The 22219-nt window shown below is 47.6% G+C and overlaps 1 protein-coding gene across 1 annotated transcript in view; it reads right to left on the minus strand.

Annotated features, from left to right (window-relative positions):
• LOC123763858 (serine-aspartate repeat-containing protein I-like) overlaps positions 1–8782 on the minus strand; it is a 31242-nt gene extending 22460 nt beyond the window's left edge. Inside the window, exons 1-3 of the mRNA XM_069329737.1 lie at positions 8747–8782; positions 6646–7132; positions 6240–6482 (exon numbers count right to left, since the gene is read on the minus strand). Coding sequence (XP_069185838.1) covers positions 6240–6482; positions 6646–7132; positions 8747–8782 — 766 coding nt within the window. The remainder of the gene's footprint in view (positions 1–6239; positions 6483–6645; positions 7133–8746) is intronic.
• Between the last annotated feature and the right edge of the window lie 13437 nt (positions 8783–22219).

Below are 22219 nucleotides of genomic sequence, written 5' to 3' on the forward strand. Positions count from 1 at the left end.
CTACCCCACTACGGATAGTATTTAATTGCAGTGCTAAGATGGGGCAGAATAGTGTTTCGTTAAATGACTGCCTTCAAACAGGCCCAAGCCTAACACAAAGGCTTTATGACGTGCTGTTAAAGTTTCGTATAGGGACTTATGCATATACGGCCGACATTAGCAAGGCATTCCTTAGGGTAGGTCTTCAAGAAGAAGACCGGAACTACACAAAGTTCCTATGGATTAAGGATCCTAATGATCCAAACAGTGAAATAATCACTTATAGGTTTGCGTCTGTTTTGTTCGGAGCCACGAGCTCACCATTTCTGCTTCAAGCTACCTTGGATACGCACTTGAAGAAGTCCAATAGCCCGAACAAGACAGAAATTAGCGAAAACCTGTATGTGGATAACTTTCAAGGAACAGCCAACAGTGAAAGTAAGCTGTTGGACATATACCATGAGGCCAATCGAGAATTAATGGGAGCCAATATGCCTCTCCAGTCTTGGGTCTCTAACAATGACAAATTAAAACAACTGATCACAACTGAATTTCCCGACTACCAAGTACCCGAGATGACAAAGGTTCTAGGTGTCCAATGGAACACGACAACCGATCAGTTGACAATCAAGTCAGTGGAAACAGATACCACTAACTTAACAATGAGAAAATTGCTATCACAAGTCAGCAAACCCTTCGACCCATTAGGCTTATTAAGTCCAATACTAATTAATGGGAAGATGATAATACAGGAATGTTGGCAACAAAAGATAGGCTGGGATGATCTTCTAACACCTGCCCTACAAGAAAAATGGCAAGGGTTAGTGAAAGATTTAAGCATCCTAGAGTCTGTCAAGTTCCCTAGGAACACAACAGTAAATGAAAAGGAACCAATTAAGTTGCATGTATTTTGTGATGCCTCAGGAAAGGCTTATGGTACAGTAGCTTACCTGGTCTCAAATGGGCAAGCCAATTTGCTCACATCAAAGGCCAGAGTGGCACCTTTAAAGAAAAGATCACTGCCACAACTGGAATTAACAGCCTTACTGCTAGGTGTAAGATTAGCTCATTATCTGATCAAGGCCTTAAGCCACATCCACTTTACAGAAACAGTAGTATGGTCAGATAATGAGGCAGTGCTACAGTGGGTTAAAAACAATAACAGTAAGAATCCTTACGTGAGTAACCGCGTTAAGGAAATACGAGAGTTGTCAGCAGGGTATAAACTAAGATATGTACCTACTAAAGAGAATCCAGCTGACTATCTCTCCCGAGGCCTGACTTTACGGCAATTAACAAAGGCAGAGATGTGGTTCAACGGACCTCAGTGGCTAATCAGCGACCAGTGGCCTGAACAAAAGCCACAAGTCATTGTGACCAATGTCACTGTTCCCACTGAGAACCCGGAACTACCTCAGACTTTGGTAATTGATCCTGCTCGGTACTCTGAACTGAACAAACTTGTAGGTGTCACCCAAGTAGTGTTTGATTTTCTAAAGAAAATAGGAATCAAGCATAATTTCCCTAGTGCCTTAAGGTACTGGGTTAAAAAAGCTCAGACCGACACATTCGGGACAGAAATTGACAATGTTCCTAAGAAGCTACAACATGATCTGGGTCTCTGGTTAGACACTGACAATTATAACTTGATAAGATGCGGAGGACGCTTACAACATGCTGACATAGATCTGGAAGCAAAAAATCCAATATTGCTCCCTCGTCACCACATAGTAAGCAAACTAATTGTGTTACATATACACAAATACTGCACTCTGCATGGTGGGGTATTAGATACTCTCACAGAATTAAGACAACAGTACTGGCTACCCCAAGGTAGACAGACAGTAAAATCCATAATCAAATCCTGTGTTGTATGCCGGAGATACGATGCCAGAGTGTGTCCATATCCTGGCCCTCCTCCACTTCCGAAGGAACGAGTCGTACATATTCATCCTTTTGAGACAACAGGAGTAGATTTCACAGGAGCACTAACACTGACAGGCACTAAAGACAAGAAACCAGTAAAGGCCTATATCTGTCTTTTTACTTGTGCCACAACAAGGGCCGTCCATCTAGAAGTGACTCCCGATATGAGTGCCGAAGCATTCTTACAGGCTTTCCGCAGGTTTGCTTCACGTAGATCTTGTCCCAAGTTAATGATTTCAGACAATGGGTCCAACTTGGTGGCAGGAGAAGCATGCCTGAGGAAAATCTGGACACACCCCAAGGTACGCACAGCCCTAACTCAACGGCAGTGCTATTGGAAATTCATACCTCCCAGAGCACCATGGCATGGAGGCTTCTATGAACGGATGGTTGGTACGGTGAAACGGTCTTTACGGAAAACCCTACACCGCCAAAAGATTGACCTTCAGGAGCTTCAAACAGTAATCATAGAAATAGAAGCACGAGTTAACAACCGACCACTTACCTACCTCTCTGATGATGCTTTGCAGCGTGAACCATTAAGTCCAGCTCATTTGATGTATGGGAGACCTCTCAAAACACTTGTGTCCCTTACGGATGAGGAACCAGAGGATCCTTCATATGTCAAAGAGAGTGATTTGGTTCAACGTTTCAAACATCTTTCAGGGGTGATAAGTCGGTGGAATGACGTATGGACTCGTGAATACCTAACAGCTCTGAGGGAGTATCATTACGGGGCAAACAGTCCCTATAATAGAATTAACTTGAACCCTGGTGACATAGTTCTGGTGGATAGTGACGGACCACGCTCGGAGTGGCCTATAGGAGAAATAGTCTCTGTTCATCCAGACAGCCAGGGCATCTTGAGAATAGTGAAAGTAAAATGCAAAGGCAACACTACTCTCAAAACTTTAGAGAAATTAGTACCTTTAGAACTGGCCAGGAAAGAAGACGTACAACGACTTCCAGCACCCGATACGCCAGTACGGGACATACGTCCCCAACGGACTGCTGCACAACAATGTAAACTCAAATTAAAGCAGCACTATAATTCTGAGGGAGAAGAATAAAGTGATCGCAGTCCTTACCGGGACTTCGACCCGTGTTCTGCCCCTGGGAATTATGTCGGGAAACCGACACACACACACAACTACACACACAAATAACACAGTCTCCCCTAGTCTATACTCCCTTCAGGATGGAAAATGGGAGACTCCGTGACGTCATCGACTCCGTGACGTCATCAAAGTCATCGTATATTTACATTATGAAACATTGTTAATAGATTAGTTTAGTATCTAAAGTTAATAAAAAAGTAATCACTAAGAATGAATATAATTATTTACATCAAATAGTAGCTAGGTTCCCTTGTTAATGTAAAATTACTTTGAGTGAGGAACCAGAGCATAAGAGCGTCACCCCGGAGAGGAAGGCGTCCATACTATACAACATCAACAAAAGATGGGATGAGCATACCACGCTGTCTTAACTGGTGTAAACAGCTAGACACCCCATTTACGTGTCAACACCAGCCACACAGCCTAACAACATCACAACGACATCTGTATCCGTCTACCAAGTATTGTTTATTATTCAAGTGCACTGTTTAATATAAATATGTAGATGGTTATGTCGTAGGACATCCCCAAAAACACCGTACGTGTACCCCATTACAGCCCTCACAGTTCATGTCATACCTGTAATTGATATGTTTAGGGAACTTTGATTAATCCTTGCATCCCATACAGGTAAATTGTGAGAGGAGCTTCAAGAATCTGTGCAGACAGTTGGTTCATACACATAATTAACTACTTGTTTGCCAAGCCTTGTCCTTCCCACCAGCCGCCATTACGTGGCACAAAGAGGCAGGGCCACACCCATCTTGAGGCTACACCTACACGCCTTACTAGGCCCATTCTACTGGCACAGCTAAGACATTATAGCAGTAGCAGTAGTTATAATTAATTACTTATAATGAAATAACTGAAATAATAGTTTTAAAGGTAAACAATTGGTAGTTTAAGAAGGGACTATAACAAAGTGGTTTAAGCTACCAATTGTCCCTCCCAATAGTGTGTAAGAAGATTTCAGGCAGTTTACCAGTACATACAGTCCACTTAATTAATACTTACTTACTAAGAAAATAAATAAGACATAACTTTATTTTATTAAATCAATTTGAAAAGAGAGATTAGCTGCCTGGAATTTTTCCCCACAACTCCATATAGGAGGAAATAAAGCGGAGGAAAAACTATATACCTATAGCACTAAAATCACTTTTTTATAAAATTTTAGAAAGAGTGCTAAGAAGTAAGATCGCAGATTACAAGGAGTCACAGTAGCTACATAACTCTGGACAACCTGGGGCTCAAAACGGGGCGTTCCTGCCTCTCATACTTCCTGGACTACAAAGACACGGTCTTAGCTCCCATGGAAGACAAGCAGAACGCAGTAATATACACAGATATTGGCAAAATCTTTCGACAAATGTGACCATAGTATAAACAAATCCACAAGGGCCGTGACGAGGATTCGAACCAACGTCCGAGAGCATGGTGTTACTGCCCTCAAAATGCGGTCAAAAGGAATAACCGGCAAAATAGGACGATGGCTTTTCAATTTCACAACCCATAAAACCCAGAGTATAATAAACAACAAAGTAAAAACTGAGCTATTCATCCACCATGAATAGCTCAGTCCCCCTCCAGTAATTTTTCTCATCCTCATATCAGACATGAACAAGGATACAAACTATAGACTACTGTATTATGCTTTGCAGATATCACTAGAATTTTCCTGCAATCCTTCAGGACCGCCTCTCTCAGCCTCCTGCAACCCTCCCCCCCCTCCTGCCCAGCCTACCTAGTGTGAATTAAATTGTAAATTTTGCCCCGAAGGGTGAATTTATTGGGCAGCAGCGCCACTCATCCTGTGGGTGGACACACCGCCATAGCAGCATGTACAACACTCCCCAATAGGAAGAAAACCCGCTGGGTTGCAAGCCCCGTCTCAAGTCATGCAGCAGCAGGGGTCACCCTTAACCCTTAAGGGGTTAAGGGTGCAGCTGAGCACCCTTAACCACAGACACTTCCTTCCCAAGACTACTCTTTACCTGTATCCACCAAGCTGCTCTCCCCTTGGGTATCTTTACCTGAATATGATTGATTGATTGAGGCCTGCTCAGAGACCGGGCCGCGGGGACGTTGATCCTCGGAACCATCACAGGATGACCACACGGCATGTGTTCACTCACAACATGAGTGACGTTGCTCTACAAACTCACCCTTCGGGCAAAATTAAAATTATATTTAAGTGCCAAATAAAGAGGAAGGGAGCAGAGTGGATGGAAAGACAGGCAAGGAAGAGGAAGAGCTGGAAAGAGGGTTTGGAAATGGAGAGAGGGACTGGAAAAAGAGAAGGGTAGGGGCTGGGAAGGGAGTGGGGAGGCTGGGAAGGGAGTGGGGAGGCTGGGAAGGGAGTGGGGAGGCTGGGAAGGGAGTGGGGAGGCTGGGAAGGGAGTAGTGAGGCTGGGAAGGGAGTGGGGAGGCTGGGAAGGGAGTGGGGAGGCTGGGAAGGGAGTAGTGAGGCTGGGAAGGGAGTGGGGAGGCTGGGTAGGGAGTGGGGAGGCTGGGAAGGGAGTAGTGAGACTGGGAAGGGAGTAGTGAGGCTGGGAAGGGAGTGGGGAGGCTGGGAAGGGAGTAGTGAGGCTGGGAAGGGAGTGGGGAGGCTGGGTAGGGAGTGGGGAGGCTGGGAAGGGAGTAGTGAGACTGGGAAGGGAGTAGTGAGGCTGGGAAGGGAGTGGGGAGGCTGGGAAGGGAGTGGGGAGGCTGGGAAGGGAGTGGGGAGGTTGGGAAGGGAGGGAATGTGATCGGTTCTCAGGGAGAGGCTAAAAGGGTCAACGACTGTGTTTACACATGAGTGTTGTGTATACAGAGGTGTAGGGAGGGAGGGAGGGAGAGAGGGAGCAAGGGTGCCCCAGCCGGAGACCCCAGCCGGGTGTAGGGTTCACCGCACCCTTAGGACATACGGCCTTCCGGGTTAAATATATTGATGATTACATTTTTACTAAATCTTTTGTTTCATGTATTCTTATACAGTGTTCATTACCTGTTGTGTGGGGGGGGGGGACTTGGAGGGGGAAGGGGTGCTCTTGTTAGCACGTCAGGTGACAGGTAAGACCATTCGCCCTCCCCCCCTCCCCCCACGAAGGTAAGACCTCATCTCCACCTGCCTTCAATGTGACCCTTCACTCTAGTGAATCCGCCTCCCTTAAGGCCGGCTGTTACTCCATGTTGTTCCAGGTCTTTCATACAGCCAAGCACTGTTAAATCTACTTAGGGGGAAGGAAGAGGTCAAGAAGCTTTCCTTAGCTGCTGGGTGCCGCCTGGGGTTGCTGTGCCGTCGTAGCTGGGTGCCGCCTGGGGTTGCTGTGTCGTCGTAGCTGGGTGCCGCCTGGGGTTGCTGTGTCGTCGTAGCTGGGTGCCGCCGGGGGTTGCTGTGTCGTCGTAGCTGGGACACGCCGGGGGTTGCTGTGCCGTCGTAGCTGGGACACGCCGGGGGTTGCTGTGCCGTCGTTGCTGGAATTTTAATTGGGTGCTCACGGATGTGGTAACAATTAAGTCAGTTTGAAGTCATGACCTTAATACATCATGCAACACATTGGTAATTTTTAAGAGCGCGCCTTTTCCTGGAAGGTGGTGTAGAGGCTGCCTGGTTCCTGGAAGGTGGTGGAGAGTCTACCTGGTTCCTGGAAGGTGGTGGAGAGTCTGCCTGGTTCCTGGAAGGTGGTGTAGAGGCTGCCTGGTTCCTGGAAGGTGGTGGAGAGTCTACCTGGTTCCTGGAAGGTGGTGGAGAGGCTGCCTGGTTCCTGGAAGGTGGTGGAGAGTCTGCCTGGTTCCTGGAAGGTGGTGGAGAGTCTGCCTGGTTCCTGGAAGGTGGTGGAGAGTCTACCTGGTTCCTGGAAGGTGGTGTAGAGGCTGCCTGGTTCCTGGAAGGTGGTGGAGAGGCTGCCTGGTTCCTGGAAGGTGGTGGAGAGTCTGCCTGGTTCCTGGAAGGTGGTGGAGAGTCTGCCTGGTTCCTGGAAGGTGGTGGAGAGTCTACCTGGTTCCTGGAAGGTGGTGTAGAGGCTGCCTGGTTCCTGGAAGGTGGTGGAGAGGCTGCCTGGTTCCTGGAAGGTGGTGGAGAGTCTGCCTGGTTCCTGGAAGGTGGTGGAGAGGCTGCCTGGTTCCTGGAACGTTGTGTAGAGGCTGTCTTTGAGGTTACTCAGTCCTTGTCAAGACTTGGAGACTTGACTGGACGGTAAATCTGTTAGACTTAACGGATGTCTCTGGTACCCTAGAGACATGACGGATGTTCACCCTGACTTGGAGATCATAATGCTCCACTAAGACCTACCGGCTAGACAATGCCCCAGCTCAACGAAGACCTGGAGACTGGACAATGCTCCCCGGTAGGAGGCATACGTGTCTGGCTGGGCTCTTAATATGGAATATCATAGAGATTCGAGGCAGAGACAATTGTAGTGAGCGAAGGCCGGTCCAGGGGCCAGGCTGGAGGGCCCACAGCCCTGTGTCAACACCTTGATCCATCTCTGCCCTGTCTCTGCACGCCCACACCCACGCTCCCACGCTCCTCCTCCTCCCACACCCACGCTCTCATTCTCCCACACCCACGCTCCCACGCTCTCATCCTCCCACACTCCTCCTCCTACACTCCTCCCACACCCACGCTCCCACACTCCTCCTCCCACACCCACGCTCTCATCCTCCCACACCCACGCTCCCACACTCCTCCTCCCACACCCACGCTCTCATCCTCCCACACCCACGCTCCCACACTCCTCCTCCCACACCCACGCTCTCATCCTCCCACACCCACGCTCCCACACTTCTCCCACACCCTCGCAAGCACAATTAGGTGAGTACACACAGGAAGACTGAAAAAATACAGACTGACAGATAAAGAGGAAAATAGAACAAGCACAGAGACAGATCTGTGGTCCCGGGTCGATACCGCACAATATTCCACCTCGCGATAAAAGAGACTTGACAATTACATATTAATTATACTAGAAAAAGCATTGTAACTCAAGAAGAAGAATTAAAAGTTTCACGGTAAATCAGAGCTATTTTTTCCACTATCTCAGTTAATTATTCGCTCACAAGAGACTATGAACTAAGATCAACACGGAGAGTGACTGCCACATATATTCCAACAATCTAATTCAAGGTTATTAGAACATTTTGTTCAATGTTTTAAAGTTACATAAATTCAATTTCTGGTCGAGGCTAATACAATGCTCTCAGATATCAGATTTCAAAGGCTTACTTAGAATCAAATTAGTCCTATGTAAAAAAAAAAACCTTGATGTTCCATTAGTCTCTCTTGTAAATTTCGAATACAATTTACAATGTGTTTGAACACGCGAATAATTCAGCAGCGTCAGGCGGTGAGAGGGGGGGGGGGGGGGGGGGGGCGGACACTAGCCTAAACTTTAACAATTGGAACCTGTCGTGAAGCTTCTGTAAAAGTGTATTGAAAATAAATTTAGGCTATAATTAACGAATAAATTTAGGAAAAAAAAATCGAATGGCATCTAGCGTATTCTTAGTAATGAACGACATTTTTGAAGCTTAAAGTTCAGGATAAACTTAATTCGGGGGATTAATATATTTTTCAAGAGTGTTCTGAGGAATGACTGTATCAAAGACTCCAGTGTAAATAAAGAACCTTTGTCACCACTAATGAAGCGGATCTCTGCTGGAAGACAGTACACAGCCTGTATTCTCACGCCGTGACATTATTAACTGGGGATCCGGTACAAATGTAAGGTGATACATACCTTCACGTCCTGAAGTTGGCTCTTGAAAAGTGGCATTTTTTTTCTTGTTGAACTTTACAGTAAATGTAATGTTTTCGTGTGGCGTATTTAAATATACTCTTGAAGTTTCATTGTTAGGTTCATGTACACACACACACACACACACACACACACACACACACACACACACACACACACACAGGAGGAAGCGGCTAGATGTACCTCTCAGATGTACCTCTAGATGTTCCTCTCAGGAAGCGGCTAGATGTACCAGCCGGCTGATAGAGAGAAATAGAGCAGTAGTAGTAGCAGGCATTAAGGAGCAAACAGGGACCAGACCAAAGGAGCGGAGAGACAAGGACAAAAACATGATTAAAGAGATCCTTAAAGAGGTAAGGATGGAGGGAGCTGAGCGAAATGTTGAAAAGGTTTTCAGGCTTGGAAAGTACAACAAGGACAGAGACCGAATGATAAAGGTGGTTTTCATGAGCGAAATCGCGAAAGAGGAATTATTAGAAAGGAAGTGCTGTCTAGCAAGTGGAGAGAAGTTCAAAAGAGTATTCTTGCAGAGGGATATGACAAGGGAAGAGAGAATGCAAGCAGCAGACGCGAGGAAGGAGCGCAGGGAGAGAGAAAGGAATCAGGGAGCCACACCCCCGATCCCTACAATCCCAGAGGGAAACGGGGAACCCTCCTCAAACAGTGCATTAGCCACAGGGAGTGCGGCACCACCCCTTCATTCCACCCAACAGACACCCTACCTGCCCCAACCCCTGTCAGCCCCCCACTAAGTACCCACCTAAGGCACCCCTCTCCTCCCACTCACCCCCCTCCTCCCACTCACCCCCCTCCTCCCACTCCCCCCTCCCCCCAGGACCTCCCTTCTCCCCCATCCCCCAAGCCCTCCCTTCTCCCACATGCCCTTCCGTCCCTCCCACCCACAAGCCCTTCATTCTCCCCCACCCCCCTAAGCTCCCCACTCTCCCCCACCCCACCTAAGCCTTCCCCTCTCCACCACTCCCCAAAACCCTCCCCTCTTCCTCAACCACCTCAGCCTTCCCTTTCCCCCCACGCCCTCCCCACTTTATTGCCCCCCCAAAACCCACCCCCCCAACCCTCCCCCCCTCACCCACTCCCCCTACCCTCCCCCCCTCACCCACTCCCCCTACCCTCCCCCTCCCCCCCCCTCACCCACTCCCCCCCTCACCCACTCCCCCTACCCTCCCCCTACCCCTACCCTCCCCCTCACCCCTACCCCCCCAAGCCCTTCCTCCTCCACCAGTCTCCCCATACCAGATCCTCCCAGCTCCTGCTCACCCCAGACCCCACAGGTCCTCCCCAGAGGAGAAACAGAAGAGAGTTAGTTTCAGGGCAATGTACTCGAACATAGATGGGATCACAAGCAAGGCAAGTGAACTAAGGGAAAGAGCACAAGAAGTGAACCCAGATGTAATTGGACTCACTGAAACAAAACTCTCTGGAATCATAACGAATGCCGTGTTTCCCCAGGAGTACACAATAATAAGGAAAGAGAGGGAAGGTAGGGGAGGAGGAGGAGTGGCCCTACTCATGAGAAAGGAATGGAGTTTTAAGGAGATGACTATCCCGGGCTGTGAGGGTTTCAGAGACTACATAGCAGGCACCATGACAATGGGAGGACCAAGGATAGTAGTAGCAGTAATATATAATCCTCCACCAAATGACAAAAGACCCAGTCAAGAGTACGAAAGCAACAACATGGCAGTTAACACTATAATTGAGAGGGCAGCCTCTTCTGCCTGTAGAAATAGATCCCACCTGCTCATCATGGGGGACTTCAATCACGGCAGGATTGATTGGGAGAACAAGGAACCGCATGGAGGCGAGGATACGTGGAGAGCCAAACTACTGGAGGTGGCGACTAGAAACTTCTTAACCCAGCATGTCAGTGAACCCACAAGGATGAGAGGAAACGACGAACCAGCGAGACTCGACCTGGTTTTCACCCTGAACGACTCTGACATAAGAGAAATCAGTTTTGAGGACCCAGTAGGAATGAGCGACCACAGTGTATTGGTGTTTGAGTACCTGATTGAAGAAGGGTTATTGAACTCGAGAAGGGATACCGAAACCAAAAGGTTAGCATACCGAAAGGGAAACTATGAGGAGATAAGAAAATGCCTAGCAGATATAGCATGGGAAACAGAGCTCAGGGAAAAGACGGCCCAAGATATGATGGAATACATCACGCAAAAATGCAAGGATGCAGCAAACAAGTTTGTCCCAGTCCAAAAGGAAAACAGTGAAATGAAGATGAGAAACCCATGGTTTAATCAGAGATGTAGGCTAGCTAAGCAGCAAAGTAAAAGGGCATGGAGAAACTATAGGAATAACAGGACACTGGAGAGCAGAGAAAGATACCAGAATGCCAGGAATGAATATGTTAGGATGAGAAGAGAGGCAGAAAGACAATACGAAAATGACATCGCAAGCAAGGCAAAGACTCAGCCTAAATTGCTGCATAGCCACATCAGGAGAAAAACAACAGTAAAGGAACAGGTTATGAAATTAAGGTTAGGGGCAGAAGGATTCACTACAAACGACAAGGAAGTGTGTGAGGAACTGAATAAGAAATTCCAGGAGGTCTTCACCTTGGAGCAAGGAGAAATCCCAGAGATAAGAGAGGGAATAGCTAACCAGGAACCACTAGAAGAGTTTGAGATTACCAGCGGGGAAGTAAGGAAGTGTTTACTAGAATTGGATGTGACAAAGGCTATAGGTCCAGATGGAATCTCCCCTTGGATACTAAAGGAAGGAGCAGAAGAACTGTGCCTCCCGCTCTCCATGGTGTATAACAAATCACTGGCAACAGGGGAACTGCCAGAAATTTGGAAAGCAGCTAACGTAGTCCCGATATACAAGAAAGGGGATAGACAGGAGGCACTGAATTACAGACCAGTGTCCCTAACCTGCATACCATGCAAGTTGATGGAGAAGATTGTGCGAAGAAAGCTAGTGGAACATCTGGAGCGAAAGAACTTTGTAACACAGCATCAACATGGATTCAGGGATGGCAGGTCCTGCCTCACAGGGTTACTTGAATTCTATGACCAGGCAACAAAAATAAGGCAAGAAAGAGAAGGGTGGGCAGACTGCATATTTTTGGATTGTCAGAAAGCCTTTGACACAGTGCCACACAAGAGGTTAGTGAAAAAACTGGAGATGCAGGCTGGAGTGAAAGGGAAGGTACTCCGTTGGATACAGGAGTACCTAAGTAACAGGAGACAACGAGTCAGTGTGAGGGGTGAGGTCTCAGATTGGCGAGACGTTACGAGTGGAGTACCGCAGGGGTCAGTCCTTGGACCTATACTGTTTCTGATATATGTAAATGATCTTCCAGAGGGTATAGAATCGTTTCTCTCAATGTTTGCCGATGATGCAAAAATTATGAGGAGGATTGAAACTGAGGACGATAGTAGGAGGCTACAAGATGACCTAGACAGACTGAGTGAATGGTCCAACAAATGGCTGTTGAAGTTCAACCCGAGTAAATGCAAAGTAATGAAACTAGGTGGTGGAAATAGGAGGCCAAACACAGGATACAGAATAGGAGATGAAGTACTTAATGAAACGAACAGAGAGAAAGATCTAGGAGTTGATATCACACCAAACCTGGCTCCTGAAGCCCACATAAAAAGAATAACGTCTGCGGCATATGCGAGGCTGGCTAACATCAGAACAGCGTTCAGGAACCTGTGTAAGGAATCATTCAGAATCTTGTACACCACATATGTAAGACCAATCCTGGAGTATGCGGCCCCAGCATGGAGCCCGTACCTTGTCAAGCACAAGACGAAGCTGGAAAAAGTCCAAAGGTATGCCACTAGACTAGTCCCAGAACTAAGAGGCATGAGTTACGAGGAAAGGCTGCGGGAAATGCACCTTACGACACTGGAAGACAGAAGAGTAAGGGGAGACATGATCACAACCTACAAAATCCTCAGAGGAATCGACCGGGTAAACAAAGATAAACTATTCAACACTGGTGGGACGCGAACAAGGGGACACAGGTGGAAACTGAGTACTCACATGAGCCACAGAGACGTTAGAAGGAACTTTTTTAGTGTCAGAGTAGTTAACGGATGGAATGCATTAGGCAGTGATGTGGTGGAGGCTGACTCCATACACAGTTTTAAATGTAGATATGATAGAGCCCAGTAGGCTCAGGAATCTGTACACCAGTTGATTGACAGTTGAGAGGCGGGACCAAAGAGCCAAAGCTCAACCCCCGCAAGCACAAATAGGTGAGTACAAATAGGTGAGTACACACACACACACACACACACACACACACACACACACTCACACACACACACACACACACACACACACACACACACACACACACACACACACACACACACACACACACACACACACACACACACACACACACATACACACACACACACACAGACACACACTCACACAGACACTCACACTCACACACACTCACTAAGTGGTATACCCGGCGGTGTCAGGGTCTACCCCAACATCCCAGATTTCTCTCTCTCAACGGACACAAAATGCTGTACTAAAACACCCAAGCCTAACCGAGCCGCCCACGCATAGAAAACGCGAATTTTGTGAACCGCAATCCTAGGCCCTAATAAATTTTGTTAGGCCTAATACAGTACATACATGTGCTGTAATATTTAAGTTCGGTTTCAGCTTTATTTCTTCCGGACTCTATACAATTAATATAATAAGAAGTGGCTTACTGGTAAGTCCATCACTACATATTGGTACAGTTCACCAAGTATAGTCGCTATACGTACTATGGTAACTCATCATTTCAGGGAGGATGGGTTGTATGATAGCAAAGAAATGTATTGGCAATGATAGGCTAAGAAGGATGGCCGTGGCGGCTCAATTTGTTCGCAAAGTTAGTTATGAAAGAAATATATTAAATAATGAAGCGAGGGCTTCGTGTATTCAGTGGCTTGTTATGAAGCCTACTAATTAATTTAGCCTGAAAATAATGCAACACAAATAATATACATTTTTATATTTAGTTACCTCATTAAAAGAAGATTCTTCATCAACACTTCCATCATAACAGGAAGAGGATTGAAGACGTTGACCAGACCACACGCTAGAAGGTGAAGGGACGACGACGTTTCGGTCCGTCCTGGTCCATTCTCAAGTCGATTGTCATTGCCTCACAGTCGACTTGAGAATGGTCCAGGACGGACCGAAACGTCGTCGTCCCTTCACCTTCTAGTGTGTGGTCTGGTCAACTGCCTTTAGCCACGTTATTGTGACTCATCGCCTGCACTGAGTATATTGAAATACTTATAACATCTTGAACAAAAGAAATTAGTTCTTATTCTGTGAAACATTTTATCTGTAAAAGATTGTATTGGAGGGAATAATTACACCAAACTGTAATTAAAAATGTTAATCTAAAAGTTTAAAAGTTTATATTGCAAAGATTGATATAGATGTTATTTAAAACATAGAATTATTCTTTAACAGAAAAATAAACGGTAATAGTATTAGAATTCTGACATTTTTTAGAGCTTCCACAACAACACGACAGTCAATATTTTCACTTTATTGAGAAAATAAGACATAACAGACAGAAAATACTAAAATACAGGAAATACAGGAAATGTAAAAATACAGGACGGTATATAAAATGCAAAGAGATATAGAGGATAAGGAAGAGGTCAGTGGAACTGGAAAAGAGGAACATTATCACAAAACACCAACTGGGATCCTGCGTGGTAAACACTGCCTTATAAACCCACTAGAGGCCTTAGTCACCTGACAGATTAGGTATGTAATGATGGGGTAGACTTCACATTCCAGGAGTGTAGAAGGTGATCGACACAGTGCCTGCTGGAAGTAAGTAATTATCAAAAGAAGGCGCCAAGCCGGGGAGACTATATAGAACCAGTGTCCTCTGGAGGCTGATACATAATATAGAGAAGAAGGCCAGATGCAGGGAGGCTGTTATTGGGAATGGAGAAAGAGGTAACCTGGAGAACACTGGAACATCAAGAGAGGGCAAATAACAAACTGAGGTTCTGAAAGGGCTACTCCTTTGCCCTATTATACTCCTGGTATATGCTTAGCAGAAGGGCGTGGTTCTGCATATCAAAATGTGTTGCTGATGCCAAACTGAGGAGTATAGGAAGGGAAGATAGTGAGAAGATATTGCAGATACTGCCTCCTTAAGATATGTCTTGAGAAAGCCGCAGAGACGCCCAGAAATGTTCAAGAAGATACATGATCGCAGTCTGCTGAATTCTCCGTCATGGGAATGGCTGAGACAAATACTGAATTTTTAAACTGAACGAACGAGAACTAGCGGACAGAGAAGAGGCAAAGTTGAGAAGGGCTCCAATACATGGGTTCAAAGTAGATATAATGTCTTCCTATGTGTGATCAAAGGTTAAAGCCGGGTCCAAGAGCTGAAACTCAAACCACATAAACACAGCTAGAGGGGCTTACATACACGCATATACGCACAATTTACTGCTCAGAGAAATACAGACATGGAATACTGGCAATTTCCCCGTATGAAAAATGGGCAGATTAAAGTGTGTATGACTGAAAAAAAAGAAAGGCAAAAGGTTTTTATTTTGTCTGAAAAGAATACACACAAAAAATGTTGCGATGTTTCCTGAGCAATTAATAAATGCATGATGGAATGTTCAAACAAGTAAGCTGCATGTTGCTACACAAATATAACGTGAAAGATTTCCTTGCCTTTTTGTTTTGTCTACAATACATAAATGGAATTGTTTTCCGAAGAAAGACTTTCTATTCCAAAGGATTTGAGCGGGCAAGAGAAATATAGTGTGGTGGTAGGCAAGCGGCTTCCTGGTCAAGTGGGGGGGGGGCCCGTCGCCTCCCCTAGTGTGGGGGCCCGTCGCCTCCCCTAGTGTGGGGCCCGTCACCTCCCCCTAGTGTGGGGGCCCGTCACCTCCCCCTAGTGTGGGGGCCCGTCGCCTCCCCTAGTGTGGGGGCCCGTCGCCTCCCCTAGTGTGGGGGCCCGTCGCCTTCCCTAGTGTGGGGCCCGTCGCCTCCCCTAGTGTGGAGCCCGTCGCCTCCCCTAGTGTGGGGGCCCGTCGCCTCCCCTAGTGTGGGGGCCCGTCACCTCCCCCTAGTGTGGGGGCCCGTCGCCTCCCCCTAGTGTGGGAATCTCACCACCATTCCCAGTCACTGTAAAAACATGGTAGGCCGTTCTCGACTATTCCCGGCCATTGGCAAGCATTTCTAGCCATTTCCGTCCATCACCAGTATTTCTGGGTCGGCCTTTAGTGTCATGACCCTTCTTGAGATGGTGAAGTGAGGAGAGGTGGAGAGAGAGATGTGGTAATGAAGAAGTATTCTTCTCCTTCCCTTTCCTCTTTATCACCATTTACTCACGTACTTATTTCTTCTCAATCCTTCTCCAAATGTCTCTTTTTCTTTTCTAACAAATTTTTTTTCCGTCTTTCACATTTTTTCCATCTCTCGCTGCTCTCTTCCTCTCATTATCTTACCTCCTTTCCTCACTATCTCTCACCTCTCCATAGGTAAATCTGTACACATTCTCTCCGTTCCTCACCCTCATTATACCTCTTCGCCTCACCCTCTCCCTTGCTCATCCTCCTCACCCTCATCTTTTACAGACTATTACACTGAATTCATAAAGCAAAACGTCCACTTGAAGACACTCCAGAGATGATCTTGAACAACCCCACTGTTGTTGCTGTCTCGATGTAGCATATTCAGTAGACGTGCAGAGGTCACAAGGGGAAATTAGACTGCTGCTTAAACTGTGTTTACATTTACAAATAAGTTAGTGTCTTAAACTCGTCAAAGAAAGTTTTTTTTCCCCTTAAGCTTGACCCTGGTTGGGATTTATAACGTTTAATAAAAATAGTTTGTTGGTCTCTCGGTGAATTCTTCAACAGTTCTAGCTCGGAATTTTGTGGGGCTCGTAGGAAATTTATTGCTGGTCTTCACTGCGAACAGCAACAGCAGCAGCAGCAGCAGCAGGAGCAGCAGCAGTACCAGGAGCAGCAGCAGCATGAGCAGTACCAGGAGCAGCAGCAGCAACAACAACAGCAGCAGCAGCACCAGGAGCAGCAGCAGCCGCAGCAGCAATACATTTCCTACGAATGGCACCAGCTGCTGCTGCTGCCATTCCTACAGCAGCTGCTGCTTATGCTACTGCAGCAGCTGCAGCTGAAGCCTGGAAATAACAGGGTTGAGGCATCGTCAGTCGCTCCTTAAGGGCGTTGACTTTGAGTAATGAAAAGACTGGTGTCTGTACCGCAGCAATACGTGAGCGTTGTGTATACTCGCATATTTCTGTCTTCAGGACCGGGTTTTAGCTCTTGGACCTGGCACGTCCAGTCGTCGGGTGCCTAATGTAATGACAACAATCCTATTTGACTTTTATTGATACTTTCTAAATTATGAAGGGAGTAATGCTGCTAGAACATATTCGTGTACTATATTACATTTTCCTACTCTTATGTTAAAAAAAATATTTCTGACTCATTCAAGGTGAATATCAGGTCGAGTCTTGCTGGTTCGTCATTGTCCCTCATTCTTGTGGGTCCCTTGACACGATGGCTCAGAAACAAAGAAAAAGTGTATATGTGTGTGTGTATGAGTAACTTTAGGAGTGTATGTGTGAGTGTGTGTGTGTATGTGTAACCTTAGGAGTGTATATGTGAGTGTGTGTATGTGTAGCTTTAGGAGTGTATGTGTGAGTGTATGTATGTGTAACTTTAGGAGTGGCTCTTAAGCATTCTATTGCGACTTGTGTTTGTAACCACACCAGTGCCTGTGTCGTTAGTGTGTGGTGATCCCTGGTGAGTGTGGGGGGGGGGGCTGTTTCCCCTCACCTACCCTCCCTCTCCCTCTCTCCCTCTCTCCCTCTCTCCCTCTCTCCCTCTCACCCTCTCTCCCTCTCTCCCTCTCTCCCTCTCTCCCTCTCTCACCTGTCCTCCCTCAGATGATGGTGTCTCCATCATTCACGGACGGTGGGTTTATGTTAAGTTTGATGTCGTCATTTTTCATGGTTGGTTGGCATTATGGTCTATTAACTCTGATTTAAAGATTATTTGATCTGATTATTGTCCATTAACTCTTAACTCTGTCGCTGCCACGATGGGAGCCACAAATGGACAGTTTCTTTCACCCTGCTGCACCTGTTTACCTAGTAATAAATAGGTACCTGGGAGTTAAACAGCTGCTACGGGCTGCTTCATAGGTGTGTGTGTGTGGGGGGGGGGGAGGGGGAGGGATTGGATTAATTGAAAATTGAAAGGCGGGACCAAAGAGCCAGAGCTCAACCCACACGAGCACAACTAGGTGAGTACACGAGCACACACACACACACACACACACACACACGCACACACACACACACACACACACACACACACACACACACACACACACACACACACACACACACACACACACACACACAGGTTGTCAGGCCAATCCTGGAGTATGCAGCCCCAGCATGGAGTCCATATCTAGTCAAGGATAAGACTAAACTGGAAAAGGTTCAAAGGTTTGCCACCAGACTAGTACCCGAGCTGAGAGGTATGAGCTACGAGGAGAGACTACGGGAATTAAACCTCACTTCGCTGGAAGACAGAAGAGTTAGGGGGGACATGATCACCACATTCAAGATTCTGAAGGGGATTGATAGGGTAGATAAAGACAGTCTATTTAACACAAGGGGAACACGCACAAGGGGACACAGGTGGAAACTGAGTGCCCAAATGAGCCACAGAGATATTAGAAAGAACTTTTTTAGTGTCAGAGTGGTTGACAAATGGAATGCATTAGGGGGTGATGTGGTGGAGGCTGACTCCATACACAGTTTCAAGTGTAGATATGACAGAGCCCGATAGGCTCAGGAATCTGTACACCTGTTGATTGACGGTTGAGAGGCGGGACCAAAGAGCCAGAGCTCAACCCCCGCAAACACAACTAGGTGAGTACAACTAGGTGAGTACACACACACGAGCACACACATGGGGCCTGGTAGCCTGGTGGATAGCGCGCAGAACTCGTAATTCTGTGGCGCGGGTTCGATTCCCGCACCAGGCAGAAACAAATGGGCAGAGTTTCTTTCACCCTGAATGCCCCTGTTACCTAGCAGTAAATAGGTACCTGGGAGTTAGTCAGCTGTCACGGGCTGCTTCCTGGGGTGTGTGTGTGTGGTGTGGGAAAAAAAGTAGTTAGTAAACAGTTGATTGACAGTTGAGAGGCAGGACCAAAGGACCAGAGCTCAACCCCCGCAAACACAACTAGGTGAATACACACACACACACACACACACACACACACACACACACGCACACACACACACACACACACACACACACACACACACACACACACACACACACACACACACACACACACACGCACACACGCACACACGCACACACACACACACACACACACACACACACACACACACACACGCACACACACGCACACACGCACACACACACACACACACACACACACACACACACACACACACACACACGACCAATTATTCACACCAGACATATTAATGAACGTATTTACGGTAAATGGATATGATTAAATGTTCCGTGAAATGCATAATGGAGCGACTGGCTGATCGACACCCCCCTTGATTTACCATAGTGCAGCTGCCGTCCCCCTGACATGGTGCAGCTGCCGTCCCCCTGACATGGTGCAGCTGCCGTCCCCCTGATATGGTGCAGCTGCCATCCCCCTGACATGGTGCAGCTGCCATCCCCCTGATATGGTGCAGCTGCCATCCCCCTGATATGGTGCAGCTGCCGTCCCCCTGACATGGTGCAGCTGCCGTCCCCCTGACATGGTGCAGCTGCCGTCCCCCTGACATGGTGCAGCTGCCATCCCCCTGACATGGTGCAGCTGCCGTCCCCCTGACATGGTGCAGCTGCCCTCCCCCTGATATGGTGCAGCTGCCCTCCCCCTGACATGGTGCAGCTGCCCTCCCCCTGACATGGTGCAGCTGCCCTCCCCCTGACATGGTGCAGCTGCCCTCCCCCTGACACGGTACAGTTGCCCTCCCCCTGACATGGTGCAGCTGCCCTCCCCCTGACATGGTGCAGCTGCCGTCCCCCTGACACGGTACAGTTGCCCTCCCCCTGACATGGTGCAGCTGCCCTCCCCCTGACATGGTGCAGCTGCCCTCCCCCTGACACGGTACAGCTGCCCTCCCCTGACATGGTGCAGCTGCCCTCCCCCTGATATGGTGCAGCTGCCCTTCCCCTGACACGGTACAGCTGCCCTCCCCCTGACATGGTGCAGCTGCCCTCCCCCTGACATGGTGCAGCTGCCCTCCCCCTGACACGGTACAGCTGCCCTCCCCCTGACATGGTGTAGCTGCCCTCCCCCTGACATGGTGCAGCTGCCCTCCCCCTGACATGGTGCAGCTGCCCTCCCCCTGATATGGTGCAGCTGCCCTTCCCCTGACACGGTACAGCTGCCCTCCCCCTGACATGGTGCAGCTGCCCTCCCCCTGACACGGTACAGCTGCCCTCCCCCTGACACGGTACAGCTGCCGTCCCCCTGACATGGTACAGCTGCCGTCCCCCTGACACGGTACAGCTGCCCTCCCCCTGACACGGTACAGCTGCCCTCCCCCTGACACGGTACAGCTGCCGTCCCCCTGACATGGTACAGCTGCCGTCCCCCTGACACGGTACAGCTGCCCTCCCCCTGACACGGTACAGCTGCCCTCCCCCTGACACGGTACAGCTGCCCTCCCCCTGACCTGGTACAGCTGTCAACCATCCCTGAATTTAACGCCACGCAGGCCAGGATGATGAACACAGAAGTAGATAAAGGAGTACCCGACTGACAAGAACCAAACAGTCAAAGTCAGAGAACAAGTGTCACGCTGGAGGAATGTTAGAAGTGGTGTCCCACAAGGGTGTGGTCTGGGACCACGGCTGTTACTAATTGATGTGAACGAACTGCCTGAGGGAGTAAGCTCATATATGTCAATGTTTGCAGATGACGAGAACCTAATGCGGAATATAAAAACAGAAGAGAACTGCAGGAAGTTACAGGAAAACATCGACAGCCTCAAGGAGTGGACAAACAAGTGGTTGCCAGAATTCAATCCCAATCCCTGTAAAGATGGGATGGGAAAGCAGATGGGAAAGGGAGACAGAAGACCAGAAGGCATCTACACCATGAAGGGAAGGCTGCTACAGGAATCAGAAAAAGAGAAAGGTTTGGGAGTAGGCATAATTCCAGCACTTACAACAGAGGAACACATAGACAGGATAACATCAGCAGAATATGTGATGCTTGAAATATAAGAACATCGTTTAGAAACCTAGAACAGGTCTTATTTAAGGGAATGTACCCAATCTTTGTTAGGCCTATACTGGAATATGCAGCACCGGCTTGTCGTCCGCACCTTGTGAAGCAAAAAGCCAATGTTGAACAGTACAAAGGTGTACAGCAAGATTGGTGCCAGAGGTATAAGCTGGGTTAAGCTACGAGAACAAGCTAATGGAACTAAGAGTTTGAAATGAGTCGCAATAAGATGGCTAAAGAGTTGACACCCAACCCACTAAATAATGAAACTAAATCACACAAACTTAGAGGATAGAAGGAACAGAGAGGATATGATCACAACATGCAAGATACTGAGGGGGAATAGATAAGGTGGACAAGGACAGCCTCTTCAAAGTGAGAGATTGGACAAGTGGACGCAGGTGGAGGCTGGAAGCACAAATGAGTTTAAGGAAATACTCAAATCCTATTCGTGTAGTTAACAAGTGAACGCCACACTGAAAGCAGTAGTTGTAGAAGCCACCTCCAGCCACAACTTTAAGGCCAGATTCGACACGGAATTTGTTGAATCTGGTCCTAATCAGAATATGATTATTCTGGACGTTATAATAGTTACGTTGTAATTCCAAGAGTACAACAAGGCCAGTAGGCAGGGCATACAGAACTAGACCTCACTCCCCCAGCGACACTGATAGGTAAATACTCCCACTCTTACCTTTGTTTCCGGGAGTGAAGAAGATGGAGAGGCACAGGTGAATGGAAAGTTTAGAAACGGGACGTACAGTGTGAGGTATGACAGGCAGCGGACTGTCCGCCTTGCTGACACGGTGTGTGGGTGTTGGCAGCTAGGCTAAGCTTGCTCTCATTAGTCAGATGAGACTCTTCACGTGTATTACAATATAAATGGATGTCTGTAGATAGATACTGTTCATCATTTACATATACACACTCCGATGTGTGTGAACCTGTATTGATGTTCTGTTTAAGGGTCTTTATTGTATTATTTATTTATTTATTTATTATTATTTTTATGTTTTTATTTTGCTATTGATTTTTTTTTATAGTGGGAGGATTTGTGATCAGTATTGCATCAAGGAATTATGTATTGTGGGGCGCTGGGAGTCCAGTGAGTAGATGGAGGCTCTTGGACCACCAGCT

This window comes from Procambarus clarkii, chromosome 23 (assembly GCF_040958095.1).
Source record: "Procambarus clarkii isolate CNS0578487 chromosome 23, FALCON_Pclarkii_2.0, whole genome shotgun sequence".
In the NCBI taxonomy this organism is placed as follows: domain Eukaryota; kingdom Metazoa; phylum Arthropoda; class Malacostraca; order Decapoda; family Cambaridae; genus Procambarus; species Procambarus clarkii.